The sequence below is a fragment of the Perna viridis genome, chromosome 4, assembly GCF_037379345.1.
Source record: "Perna viridis isolate PV_CMFRI_1.1 ecotype Kerala chromosome 4, ASM3737934v1, whole genome shotgun sequence".
Classification (NCBI taxonomy): Eukaryota; Metazoa; Mollusca; class Bivalvia; order Mytilida; family Mytilidae; genus Perna; species Perna viridis.
The window spans coordinates 46,624,662-46,638,608 of record NC_142448.1 but is presented as its reverse complement, the minus strand read 5'-3'; the positions used below and the strand labels follow the sequence as shown (position 1 = coordinate 46,638,608).

Sequence of the window (13,947 nt, the reverse complement as noted above, 5' to 3'; positions counted from 1 at the left end):
CCGTTCGTATATTTGTTGCGGGCAAACGACATCGTTTGATTGAAAGATATGCAATGTTCAACGATGAAAGTAACAAAACTCTAGGAGAAAGTGAACGTTATGACGATTTAGGTATACAGTCGGAATCCGTTGAATACGCAATGCATTCATGTTCAGGGAAACTGTGAAATACGGTCGCTTAGCCGAAGGATTGACTGTTGAAGGCATCGACGAATCAGTTACGGACAATGAATTCCGTCTTAGTTCTGAAGGAAAGTGGATATCGCTTTCACCCTTTTGCACTGGAAAGTTTTACCCTTCGACGAACTAAATCACTTGACGCTTCTCTACACAAAAAAAACTGTCAAAAAAGGAACATTTTCTAGCATTTATGCAGACGATCATCGACAATAAACACATTGAACCTGCATCGTTTCTGTCATCGGGGTATACCATCCGTGGAAACTAGACAGAATTCGCGGGGCAATTTATTCGTCAGCCAAGTTCGAAGGCATATGTCTAAACGATCAACTCAAGCAAGGACCTAATCTTCTCGGAATTCTCATTTGCTTCCGCAAGGAGGTGATAGGTGTCGCAGGTGTCGTAGGAGATATCGGACATATGTTCCATTCCTTTCTAGTTCAGAAGGATCAACGAGACTATTTAAAATTTCTGTGGCACAAGGACAACAAACTTGAAAGTCCATTAATTACACACCAGATGCGTGATCATGTATTCGGAAACAGCCCCTCAATGTCAATTATTATATACGGACTGCAAAAAAAATTGGTAAATTAATCGAGAAAAAACACAGACCTGAGGTCAATGACTGTATTGTCAACGGCTTTAACGTTGACTATGGTTTGAAACCATGCACATCAGCTGAAGACTCGAATAGAATAGCAATAGACTTATTAAGTAAGACACAGCACTCCATGCTGTGTTACGAATATATAATACTCAACAAGTTTGCTGCAAACAGCAAACCGTGATGGAAGCGTTCGGTTGCGAGGATCTAGCTAAGGGCATCGTTGGTTTAGATTTTGAGAAAGACGTTCCTTCACAACGTAGCTTGGGCATACTGTGGGATCTACGAACAGACTCATTTAAGTTCAGCATCTCAACCACAGATAAGCCATCAGTGGTCAATAGTCTTTACAATTCGCTCGGATTCTTCTCACCCATTACAATCAAAAGTGAAAAGAAAGTTGTGTCTTCAACAACAGATTGGGATTAACCATTAACCGGTCAAGTGATTGACGAGCACTGCTGTCTTAAGTAATGACTGTAGTGACCATGCACAGTCAAAATATAACTGAGAAAAAGCCCCGTGCAGGTCCGGGTGTTAAACGAATAGGCGTGCAGCAGCGCTAAGCTTGTCGTATAAGGCGACTAAATAGTGCTCAGAAACCTAGCCGGGGGCTAGGCGCTCTGCCCACAGAGCAACTGGGATGTGTGCCCCAGGTGGTGGAATGGGGTACCCCTGGCGTGTTACATGCTGGGGTTGTCAGGCTATAATACGGAAAACCTGACCGCAAACCATAGTGGTGCACCGTGTTGGGAAAGATGCCACGTTCCTCGCACGTTAAAGAACCCTGCTGTGGTATTCGATAGGAGTAGGAACCTTTGCGCTCCGCCACAGGAGGCTAAATTGCCCGACCTTACCCATCCCCCCTTTTTCCAGTGGCAATCAAAATTTGTCGACCCTACTGTCCTTGTGTCCCATCCTTTTTTTTTTTTTCATTCCATGTTCATTTTATCATCCATTTCATGTTCATCGTCTGAATATAGCTGAAATATTGCTGCTCGGACGTTAAACCCCAACAAACAAACAAACAACAAGAGAAAAAGAATATGTCTACTCAAACGTTAATTTTGTTTTACTAAGTCATATTCTGTCCATATCAACACTTAAAATGTTCATTAAAAACACTATTTCGCCCAAATCAACACAAAAATGCATTGTCTTAAGACATCAAAGCAAATTTAGTGTTGAGTAGTAGGACACAAAATGTCTAATACAACGTTTTTGTGCGTTGCAGTGGACAACATTTTTTCCAATCTCAACCCAAAAAAGCGTTGACATCGATATTTTTTTACTAACTCAGCCTAAAAAGTGTTGACGTAGCCAAAAAATGTCTACATAAACATTTTACTTTGTTTAGATAGACGACAAATGATCGATGCAATATTTTTAACGTTGCGATAGACAAAACGTATTTCTTATGGACATATAATGCGTTGATTGAGACATTTTGTGTGAAAAAAAACTGTGGATGGTCATGTCTGTCTTTATTTTGTCTAGTAGTGGAATGAATAGCTGGAAAACTACCCGGGTTAGAAAAAGTACGCATTCCACGAGTTGTCGTTCCAAACAAAAGGGACTTCTGATCTACTGTGTTGCGTCAGAACTTACGACTGCTGCAGTTTGTCATCTCAGAGTAACAAACAAGGATACTTCAATGTCTACAGGATTTGTGTTGGGCAAAGCAAAGGTAGCCCCAGTGAGCGGGCTTGAACTTTGTGCCGCGGTTCTGGCAGTAGAAGTGGCATAAATTGCGATTGATCATCTTCAATTAAAGTTTGATGATTTGAAATTCATCAGTTACAGTCGCATTGTATTAGGTTACATAAACAACGACAAGAAACGTTTTTTCGTTAACGTTACGAATTGAGTTGCATGCATTAGGAGTTACATTAATCTATCTCGGTGATTCTACGTTCGAAGCGGAATGAATCCGGCTGAGGAGGGATTTCGGCTTCAAACAGGCAGGACAGTTCATGGCCAGCAGATCCATCTTCGCCGGAAACACTATACTGAGTACAATATTGTAATTCTTACGATCTTGAAGATCCTTAACTAGACAAAGAAGTCTGAGTGAGCAAGGATCGAAAGCGATACCAATGTTAGATAATCAGAGACGATTCTAATCTTCAAAAAATCCAATAATTCTTCCTGTCAGACACAATCTTGCCACTCTTATCGTCCAAAAATATCATGACGAAGTAAAGCACCAAGGAGTCATGTGACAGAAGGTCGTGCGCGCTCAGCAGGATATGGATAGTTGGAGGGAAGAGACTTATATCATCGATTCTGCATAAGTGCATGACATGCAGGAAACTAGGTGATGTCTTGACTCTCAGAAAATGTCGGACTTGCCCGAAGAAAGAGTGATGTCGTGTGAGCCACGTGTGAGCCACCTTCCTCATTTTTTTGGGACACGTCGAACTAGAGGTCGATCGGACTGATTCTGCAATCAGAAGAAACGTTAAAACCTCCCGCTCCGATAACGGCACCAATTTTGTTGGAGCAGCTAATGAACTCTAACGGAATTTCATCAACATTGAAGACCTCCAGTCCGAAACTTTCTCACACAGAACGGATCTTTAATTCTACACACTCCTCACATATCGGAGGAGTGTGGGAAAGGATAATTGATGTGACAAGACGCATCTTGGACTCAATATACAGCACTTAGCTTCTGTTTTCTTAAAACGTTTGGCGAGTCGAATATTTGAACACTTTGCAAAACCGTCGGGAGTGGAATATTCATTCCAACGAAACGTTTCCGAAGAAGATGTGGTACTTGTTAGTGACAAGGGACGTTCTGGAATCAGTTGGCCGATGGGTCTTGTAATGAAAGTGATGATAATCTAATCACGAAAGTTGGTGTCCGTGCCATGCAAGGAGTAATACCTACGACATTCATTAGTCCACTGAACGAACTTGTGATTTTCTACTTTTATAATATCCTGACCAAATTCGACACTGAAAATACTGTTAATTTTTTCTGCGCATGCTATTTACGAAATTTCGAAACTAAATTAATCTAGTGAATTTAAACATTAATAATAGGAGTGAATTTAAACATTAATAATAGGAGTTAGTTTAAAACTATATACATAGGTGGATGTTTAATGACTGTAGGTGTAAGTTGAAATGGCTTTTTTGAATGACTCGACTGAGTCACACATAACAATGTTTACTGGTATACTGATAATTTGATGGTTCTTGGAAGGAAAATTGTTGTCTGACTTCTAACCGACACGGAGAAATTTGGAAGGATAATGAGTGTATGTTTCGGGACTGTCTGAGAGGTGGAACTAACCGGTCTGTTTTAGTAACGGCAACCTGGGAATAATTGACTTTCTATAACAATATTAATCTTCTTCTTTATCTCCTATGAGTTAGGCTTCTCCGATTTAAATGTCTTATCATGATGGAGATACTAGATGTATTGTGGTACCTGTTTCTCACATACCTAACTGCATGTTATTTCTATGTTGTTTATGTCATCTATAGTGTATGGATCCAAATAGAGCAGGCATATTGCAGTAATGACCTGACTAGCGATTTTTATCATTTGCCTTGGTGGAACTGATGTTTAGATTTCTTTGAAGGAAGCTTTAATGTATTGGTGGCTTTGTTGCATATATTGTTCACGTGACTGTGCCATTAAGGTCAGATTGGATCGTAAAGCCAAGGTATTTTGTTTTATCGACATGTTCTAATGTATGTCTAGGTAATGTGTAGTTATATTTGATAGATTTTTTGTTACTGGATATTGAAAGAACATTACATTTGTCGGGGTGGAATGCTATGTGCCATCTTTACTCCCATTCTCCTAATTTATCTAAGTCGGTTTGTAGTGATTTGCAGTCGCCGTTAGATTTAACTGCTAAATAGGCTATGGTGTCATCAGCGAATGAACGTATTGTGGAATTTTGGCCTACTGGCATATCATTAATATAAAATAAAAAACAGACTGTGCCCCAGTACGGAAGCTTGGGATACCCCTGACTGAACATCAACATAGCCAGATGTTACACCTTCAACAAGGACAACTGCTTGAGTACGATTAGATAGGAAGCTATGTATCCATTTATTAGTTTTGCCTTGTATACCATAGTTTTTAAGTTTGAGAGTGAGTCAATTGTGACTGACTTTATCAAATAGCTTACTGAAATCCTTGATTAATACATCTGTCAGAAAAAAAATTTCAAGGTTTTTGCTACCACAATCTAGTCAGTGCTAGTATATGTTATCTTGACATTACTTTCGCAGAGATAGTCACAGTCTATCAGTCACTAAACTTAGAGTAGATTTCATATTTTGAGTACATTTTGTACTTTGTTTGAAAAAAAAAATTAGTGGTATATTTCACATACTAGACGAGGAGTATGCTGGTTATTGTTTTTGTTTTTAGTGCACTCCATAGTTAAATTTCATACAAAAATGTAATTATACGAAATAAAGCTTATTTCACACACTTCTTGGGTTAGCTGTTTGCATACAAGAGGCATCGCACATTTTCTGTTTTTATTACACTTCCACGGTACACGTACTTTCTCCGTTCAAATTACACACAATCAAGGTACATATGTTTGATCCATTCCTTTTGCACAATACTAAGGCACATAAACTTTACTAATTCCTGTAACACACTTAAAAGGAACATAAACCTAATCCGTTCCTATTTTACATTACCAAGGTGCTTTACTGTTCTCATTCCTCTTACATACTACAAAGGTACATATACTGAACCAATTCCTATGACACACTACCTAGGTGCTATACTTAACTCATTCTCATTACACTATATCAAGATACTATACTTTACAAATTTCAATTACACACTACCAAGATATTTCTATACACATTATCAAGGTATACACACTACCAAGTTAGTTTACTTTACTAATTCCTATTACACACTACCAAGTCAGTTTACTTTACTCATTCCTGATATACACTATCAAGAAATACATACTTAACAATTCCTATTACACAATACCAAGATACTAGTTTATGACACACTATCAAGGTACTATTCTTTACCGTTCCTATTACAAACTACCAAGGTACAAATACTTTATCCGTTCTCATTACACACTACCAAGGTACATACACGTTTTCAGTTCTTATTACACACTACAAGGGTAAACATATTTTATCTGATCTTATAACATAAAACATCATTGTTACTCCAAAAAAGACGGTACACCTTGCTACAGATATTTTGTACTTGATAGAGATTCATCATACTTAAAAACGATTCAAAATCATATTCCAAATATATCGGAGATGTTTTCAATATGCTGCATTTTTATACAGTTTTGTACATTGTATCTACACATTTAAGTTGAGATAAAGTATACTACAGACACTATGAAGTCAGCCTCATATCTTGACATACACTTAGCAATCATTGGTATAGGAAAACTATTTACCAAAATATATGGCAAACGCGATGACCTTTCATTCCGTATTGTCAACTTTCTTTCCATCTGTGGTAACATCCCATCAGTACTTGCGTATCACAACTCATACGTTATGCCAGAGCTTGTCGTAAGTTTTTGTATCGCGCTAGAATTCTTACACTTAGGCTTCTGGAATAGGGTTATGTTACTACAAGGTTGAAGTCATAAATACAGAAGTATCATGGTCGTCGTCATGATCGATACGGTGTATCCATCTGCACCATGAGAACCGATTTGTTCAACATGTCATATTTTTCGTTTCCTCTTTCGTCTACCCTGGAATTGACTTCCTTTTATGAGCAACTCGGCTGGTGTTTTTCGAACAGCAGAAGACGCTTACCTTACTGATGCATCTGATCCATCCTTCCAGTTTTTTAGTGGAGTCCGAGTTGCTCATTTACTTATGTTGCTTTGTACGTATTATTTTAGTTATTTTGTGCTCCTTGTTGTGTGCGTCTCTTTTCCATATCTGGTCTTTGTCCTTATATATCTATTTAACCCCTTTGTATTATACCCTTTAGAGAAGAGTGTAATAAGTGATTGATATTTTCTGAACTGATGATTACCATTGACCTTAACGCTGATGGGTTTCTGTAGATCTTTACAGGCGTAGATAAAGATTGAGGTGAAATTGGATGTATAATACTGAAAATTCAGAAATATATGTTCGCGATTTGTGTTACCGGTAACAAATGCAACATTTAGTTTCGGCGATTCGACCTTTGAATGAAAAAAATCAAAAATTGTCCGCGTTTGCAGTGGATATTTATCCAGTATTAATATTGAACGTCAAAGTCTGGTCAGTCAATCGATATTTAGATGCAATACACATTACTTTCATCTTTAACGGGGATCTAATCACGAGTAAAAAGTCGTGTACCAAACTACTTTACTAAGACACGGGTTTTGATTGGTTGTATAATTTAGTGTGTGGGAGCGTCAGCTTGGGTATTTAATACTTCTATCAAAGATCATTCATATCGCTTAAAACGTGAACGTGTTTTCATGCTTCTTAGATTTTGATGTGTATCAGATGAGACAAAGAAATAAGCTCTCGATATTGAAACCTTTGCCATGTTGGGTATTGTCTGCTAAACGTAAAATCGAAACACACCTAATTTAAACATTGTGTATACACGTATCTTTAAACCGCTTTAATTTAACGACAACAGTGTCTAAAGGGCTATATTTTTAAAAACTATCCTAGTTGTAAAATTGTCACATAGAGTCAATATCCCCGCATAAGGAGATCTTTGAAATCGTTGTAGAACTACACTTTTCGATGTCCCAAACAATTCGTAACACCCTTTGTCGAAGCAAGAGAAATCAAGGAAACTCGGGTAGACATTTTAATTAAATCGATGGCAATATTCGCATTAATAAAAACATCAGGAATTATTCTGCATTTACCATATTTGATAAGACATGGGGGTACCTCACAATTATCTGAACGATTTACCCCTTTGAACTTTTTTGGTAGCTGTCCTTTGTTTATTGCAGAAGACGATGACAAAGACCTTGACACAGACGAATGGGTAAGTTCGACGGATGAAAGTACAGAATCAGAGGTTGAGGAAGAAGAAGAAAGCTTTTTATGAACAGTTTTATGGACAACTCATTTCATCAAATTTGATATTTGATACTCTTCAACCATGTATACACTAATGTTGGATATATATTTTGTGTGTTGACAGCAGTAAGTTTAAATGAATATATGCCATTTCATATAAACTTTTTATTTGACTATGGTTAAAAATAATGTTTGAAAGGGACTTCAATAATCGTGCATACTTTTAAGGTGGATAAAGATATATGAGGTCTCAACTACCGTATACGTAAAATAGATTGTATTATTATGCTAGGAAAAGTTGAACACAAAACCGGTTCGTAATCTCAGTTAAGTAATACATGTGCATCGTTTACTCGCGATTAATTTTAATTTAATACATGTAGATAAACATTGTCAATGTCAAGATACAAATGTTTCTAACAATACGTTCTTGTAAAGAACAGAAAGAGTAATCAAGGGAACCAATGTTATAGCAGTAATCAAAAGAATGTAATCCAGGGACAAAGACCAGACATGGAAAACAGACATACACAACAAAGAACACAAAGTAACTAAAATCATACATACAAAGTAACAAAAGTAAATGAGCAACTCGGACTCCACCAAAAAAAAGCATGGACCAGGTGCACCGGTAAGGTAAGCGTCCTCTGCTTTTCTAGAAACACCCGCCGAGAAACATTTGACAATTTATTACCTTCAAACGTTTACCTACAGTATATAAAGTTTAGTTATTATTTCGAATCATCACTTGTTAACTATTAAAATTTCAATAAAATTTATCACAGTATAACGAAATTTGCTATTAAAAATATTATTTGTACAGGCAGTATTTCGCATGAATAAATTCAATACAGCCATTTTTGAAGGCTTGAATTATTTGGGTTTTTTTCTTTGGAAAGTCGTTCGATTCTTTACTCCGTTTCGTAACTAAAAGCAACAAAGATATTCATAATAATAAGGTATTCACTATCCCGAGGGAACAAAGTCAATACACCACGTATCGAATTTATATTTACAGCTTATGATTCATTATTCACTAATGAAGAAATGTCTAGCTAACGTTATGACATTGGCGTTACTTATTACTTAATCTGTTGATGAGAATGACTAACTGTGTTTTTGTTATAATTGAATACAGCTATTTATGTTTTTTTTGTTTTATATTTGTTCTTACTTATACCAAGCGCAGCGCTTTTTTTATATTTGTAAAGGTTTTTTGGTGGAATCATACGTATTCGGATTCAAATATAAAATGTACTATTTCCAGTCAGATTTTAAAAAAAAAGATATTAAGTAAGTAACTTTATATTCACTAAATATTTTCCCGTTGTGAAATCCAGTTGCAAAAAAGCCACCACAAACGATATTTATATGTTGCGTACACGTTGTAATGTTATAATTTTTTAACATGTACAAAAATTCCGTGAACGTTATAACTTATATTATAACAAAAATATTGTAAAAAAAAATGTTTCCACTTATATAATATTTAAATGAATCTTTTAAGATGTGAAGTATTGTCAAATGAAAATAAGATGTGAAAAAAGAACTTTATCATTTTATATTAAAAATACGTACACAAAGATTTCTTCTTAAGGTTCAGCTAAAGTGAATATCTAGACATTCCTTAATGAATTTTTTTCATTCAGTTTTAAAAATACAGTAAATTTTGTTCTGAAACATTGCTATATGCATCTTTATATATACACAACACACATGCCCTAGTCAAACGTAGGAAAAAATGTTTTACAACTTCCATATAACTTTATAAACAAAAAACTAAACATACTTTAGAATAAATCTCCACCGTTCAAAGTAAAATTTGAAGTCTGAAATTTATATAGTCATGTTATTGAATGTATTATGCAGTGCGAACTAGAATTAATTTTCTTGCTATTTCTTTAAATTTATATGAATTGAGATATGTCATGCTATGATCCAGCTAAGCACCAACACCAATAAACATAAAATATTAACATTTGCATTCAAATCTTGAAATTTGTCACAAATTATTGCTAGCTTGCACTGCATTAGTTATTTAAGCTACTCCGAACTAAAATCTGTTCTGGTAAATCTGTAGATTTATTTGAATTTGATGTTACACTTCTGTTATTAGCAAAATACGGATGTAGTAACATGTTGGGTGAAGAAAGGACACATGCATGCATGTAGAATATAGTATAAAAAAGCATTCGTTTAACGTGCGTTTGGTGAGCGTTTAGCGTGCGTTTGGGTATCATGCGTGCGGGAAACCTAAACGTCTCAAGGAGTGTAACAGCTAGTGTGTGTATATCTGTTCAAATATGTTTCAGTCTATTTATTTTACGTCATATGTATTCCATCCACCTATAATGTTTACGACTACTGAAGTGCGTTTCGATTCAAGTGCAAGTACCTTATAAACAGATAAATATCCAATGATAAGGTAAAGGATTATTTTTAAGTGAATGAATGACTGCAAACTAACGGAACTATAAAGCGACTCGCAAGTAATATAAATTAATACCCCCAGCTTTAACTTTAATAATACCAGGGACATATATAAAGAAAGCAGATTTTACAAGCCTCACTCTACACTTTGACGTACTCCCAAATAGTTAGATTTGGGAAACGCTCCCGGACCCACGTGGTTTGGGAGTACGCCTGAACGTCAACAGCAGCCCAGAGTTGTTCGGTCAGGTATCCCGAAGGCTGCACTCCGCTACCAAAACCAGTTGGTTTTACTAACCACTACTTGTAACATCGACTGTAAGAGGCCTGTAATGGTATTCAAGGTCGTTAAAAAACCCCAGTCATCATCACATCAAGCTTTTTGATTTTAATAACTAGTCGGAGGTTTGCCTTGCGAGACATTTTGAGTATTGAAAAGAGTCGATATAGGGCACTTGATTTTTATATTCAAATTCACAACATTCATTCAATCCATCGCACTGGCTTTTGAATTACGCAGTGGCAGATTCAGGAAGGCGGAGGGGACGTTCGCACTCCCATTTTATTGCAAAAAATGTAAATTTCAGCATGAAATCTTGATTTTCTACACCCCCTAAAAAATGGTTTGCCTCGCTCCGCTCGGCATTGCTAAAAAGTAGTAAAATTGTAATTAAAAAATGTGAAATTTGGTCAGCTTCCACAGCTGGCCAAAGTCTGGATCGTCCAGTCATGACGAGGCAGCACAAACAAAAATATTATAGAAGTCTAAAGGATTGTACAACGATACCGATAAAGTTGTTTTAAGAGAATATAAACGAGCAAAAGTTTCAGTCAACTTATGACCCTTTTCAGTGCTAGGCATAAACGGAATGTAAAAGGTGGTAAATAACGTACACACAACTCACTGCATCATCAAGTGAATGCCTGTGACGTATTCTTTTCCACGATCAGGATTTTCAGAAGTGTAATCCTAATCTTGGACCAGAATACGATCTGGAGCGATCCACAGAGGTTGGAAGGGTTTGCATAAAAGAATTCCGTGTCCTTCAACTTTGTAAAAAAATCAACTAGAAACATGAACAAATACTGTTACGAAAATGAACCTAACAAGTCATCTCCAATTTAATTGATTTCAACGGTTTACTTTCGACAATACTTTTTATAACGTCACAGGTAATCACTTGGAACTTAATGTCATAAGTTGATTGACAGTTTTGCACATTTATATTATCATATAACATCGATATCGTTGTAAAAACCTTAAAAATGTAATATATATAATTATAGAGGATTACACAACGATACCATAAACAGATGTTTCACTATAAGTAACTATTTAATAAGCAAAATGTTAAGTCAACGTATGACCTTCTCAAGTGCCTTAAACAAACATATATACATGTTTATATATTTAATGTGAATTTGAAAGTATATTAGGAAATTCGTTTAATTGATGCATCTTTCAATCTATCAAACATGAGGCATGAATAGGTAATTCCATTCAAATAAAGCAAACCGACGGTACGATGTTAATATTAGCAATGAAAAAAAATTATACATTTTACATTTTTGTACTCCATCCAAGTATAGAGTAAATGAAATAATTCGAAAATCGGTACTTAGTCTAGAATAAATTATATTTGACGGCGCCATAATACGTCGGTATTTTTTGCCAAAATTTCCTCGTGAATGTCATACGCCATACTAATATAGGGTCCATTTGGATATAACACGGTATATTTCGTTTTGCATGATAAATGTTAATGTCTATAACTATATATGACTGCTCCAGCTAGCACAAACACGATTACTCTTCAATCTCAATCGAGTTTTTCATTATCATTTAAAGTATAAAAAAAACTTACTCGAAGAAAAACTACTTTTTGGGTACATCTCCAAACCAATTGACTATATCTAATACCTTACACAATTTGTCGTCTTGCATTTTATGCAAAAAGATCGGAAACTCCATCGTATTCATTTGCATTTTAAAATACAACATAACTTTGGCGTGATACAGAATTGACAAAGAATTAGATGAGAACGTGTTCGTGTATCATTCACAGGACTTATCTAATCCATAAGTGTAGAGTTGTTCGTTCTGAAAAAAGGGTCTCTTGATAAAAAAAAATACAAATATCGCTCTCTGCATACGGACAAGTTATTCAAATACGCATTACGCGACTTAAACTCATTTCTTTATAAATATTTTAGGGACAACATAGTTGTTGATGTGAATCATTGTCAAACTTTGTATCAAGTATTTTTTCACAACTGTCTTGGGCACTCAGAGTTTTTAGTTTTAAAATTGAAAAAAAAAAAAAAGAATGCGTGAACTACGAATGTCTGCGTAAATTTCAGAAAAAGAAACCAAAATACTTTGGAATCTTCAATTATAAGACGCAAAATTAGGATTAATGTTCTTCCATAAATATTCTACTGTGAACAAAATGGCACTGATTACATCTTTAGAGACTTTGCATTCTTTATCGACAGGGTTTATTACATGACTTTTTGATGATAAATCTTACAGCAATGTAGAAAAAGGAACCTTTATTTGAATTTCTTTTGTATAAATAGGAAAAAGTTAAAGTTTGTCCGAATTGCTTACAAAGGCTCTTGTCACACTTTGTATTGACATTTCTTTGCAATTGCACTATATCGATGGTCATAATTTTTAATTGAGCACTTATACTTTCATAGATTCTTGCTTCATATCACGAGGTTTGATTGTACATTATAGCTAACAACCTTTGCATGTTTGTACTTGATATATACCCATTTTTTTCTGCCATTACGATGTCAAAGTTGACATGAATGCTGAAACAGTAGAAAAGATTATTTTTACTCAATAGTTAGTGCCGCATTTCATGTTTGTGAGCAGGTAAGCCGCAATAAAAGTTAAATACTTGGCAACGGAATCAGTGAATCACCAGTTGTCGTATAAAAGCCCAGCCAGTAGGCGAAAAAGTTTCATCGCTTCATACTGGTGCAACTAAAGCATAGAGCTGATATTGTTCAGAACTAGACTTTTTCTAAGCTATTGGAATCTTTCCTTTCCATGCCGGAACCTCTCATTACTTGGTACTTCTTAAGAAAATTTACCACGTACTATTGTTGAGCTACCATGTAAATTACCTACAATTGACAGACAGCAAATTCTTTTGAGTACTGTGTTCAACAAGCAGAAATACAATATCAGTGGTTTGCTGATATATATGAGCAGGCATGACGACCATTATCTGTGCATACCTCAGCGTCTGTTTTCAGTTACACATTCTACACATAAGACATATAGCCGACTGCAGCTGCTCTTTTTGATGTTGTATTAGGTAACAAGAATGTCTTGAAATACCCAACGTGTTTTGACATGCCGCATACAACATTTGACATTTTTATGAGCCGTTCTCTCACATTGGGCAATCATCAAAATCAAAGTCATCAAAAAAGCAATGAAAGCAACCTTGGATAAAAAATGAAGAATTTTAAGAATAGGGACTTATACTTTGCCTCTAATTTCTTAAAGCATTGTAAGTTCTGCTAATTAATAGTGAAGAGTGAAAAAGATATATGGCTTTCATTTGCATTCATTATTCTCATTGTTGTCTTACTTGTCTGCCTCTAATAAGGAACGCCCCCAGGCCCCTAATGGACCCTTTCGACTTACACGACATGCTTTATTCTGCCTACTGAAGTTGCCAGTGGCC

The 13,947-nt window shown here is 35.7% G+C and overlaps 1 protein-coding gene across 1 annotated transcript in view; it reads left to right on the top strand.

Moving 5' to 3' along the window:
* Window positions 1-8,960, top strand: part of LOC148620298 (uncharacterized) — a 46,071-nt gene extending 37,111 nt beyond the window's left edge. Inside the window, exon 3 of the mRNA XM_088581054.1 lies at window positions 7,741-8,960. Within this exon, the coding sequence (XP_088437180.1) occupies window positions 7,741-7,838 (98 nt within the window). The 3' untranslated portion in view covers window positions 7,839-8,960. The remainder of the gene's footprint in view (window positions 1-7,740) is intronic.
* Window positions 8,961-13,947: the final 4,987 nt, after the last annotated feature.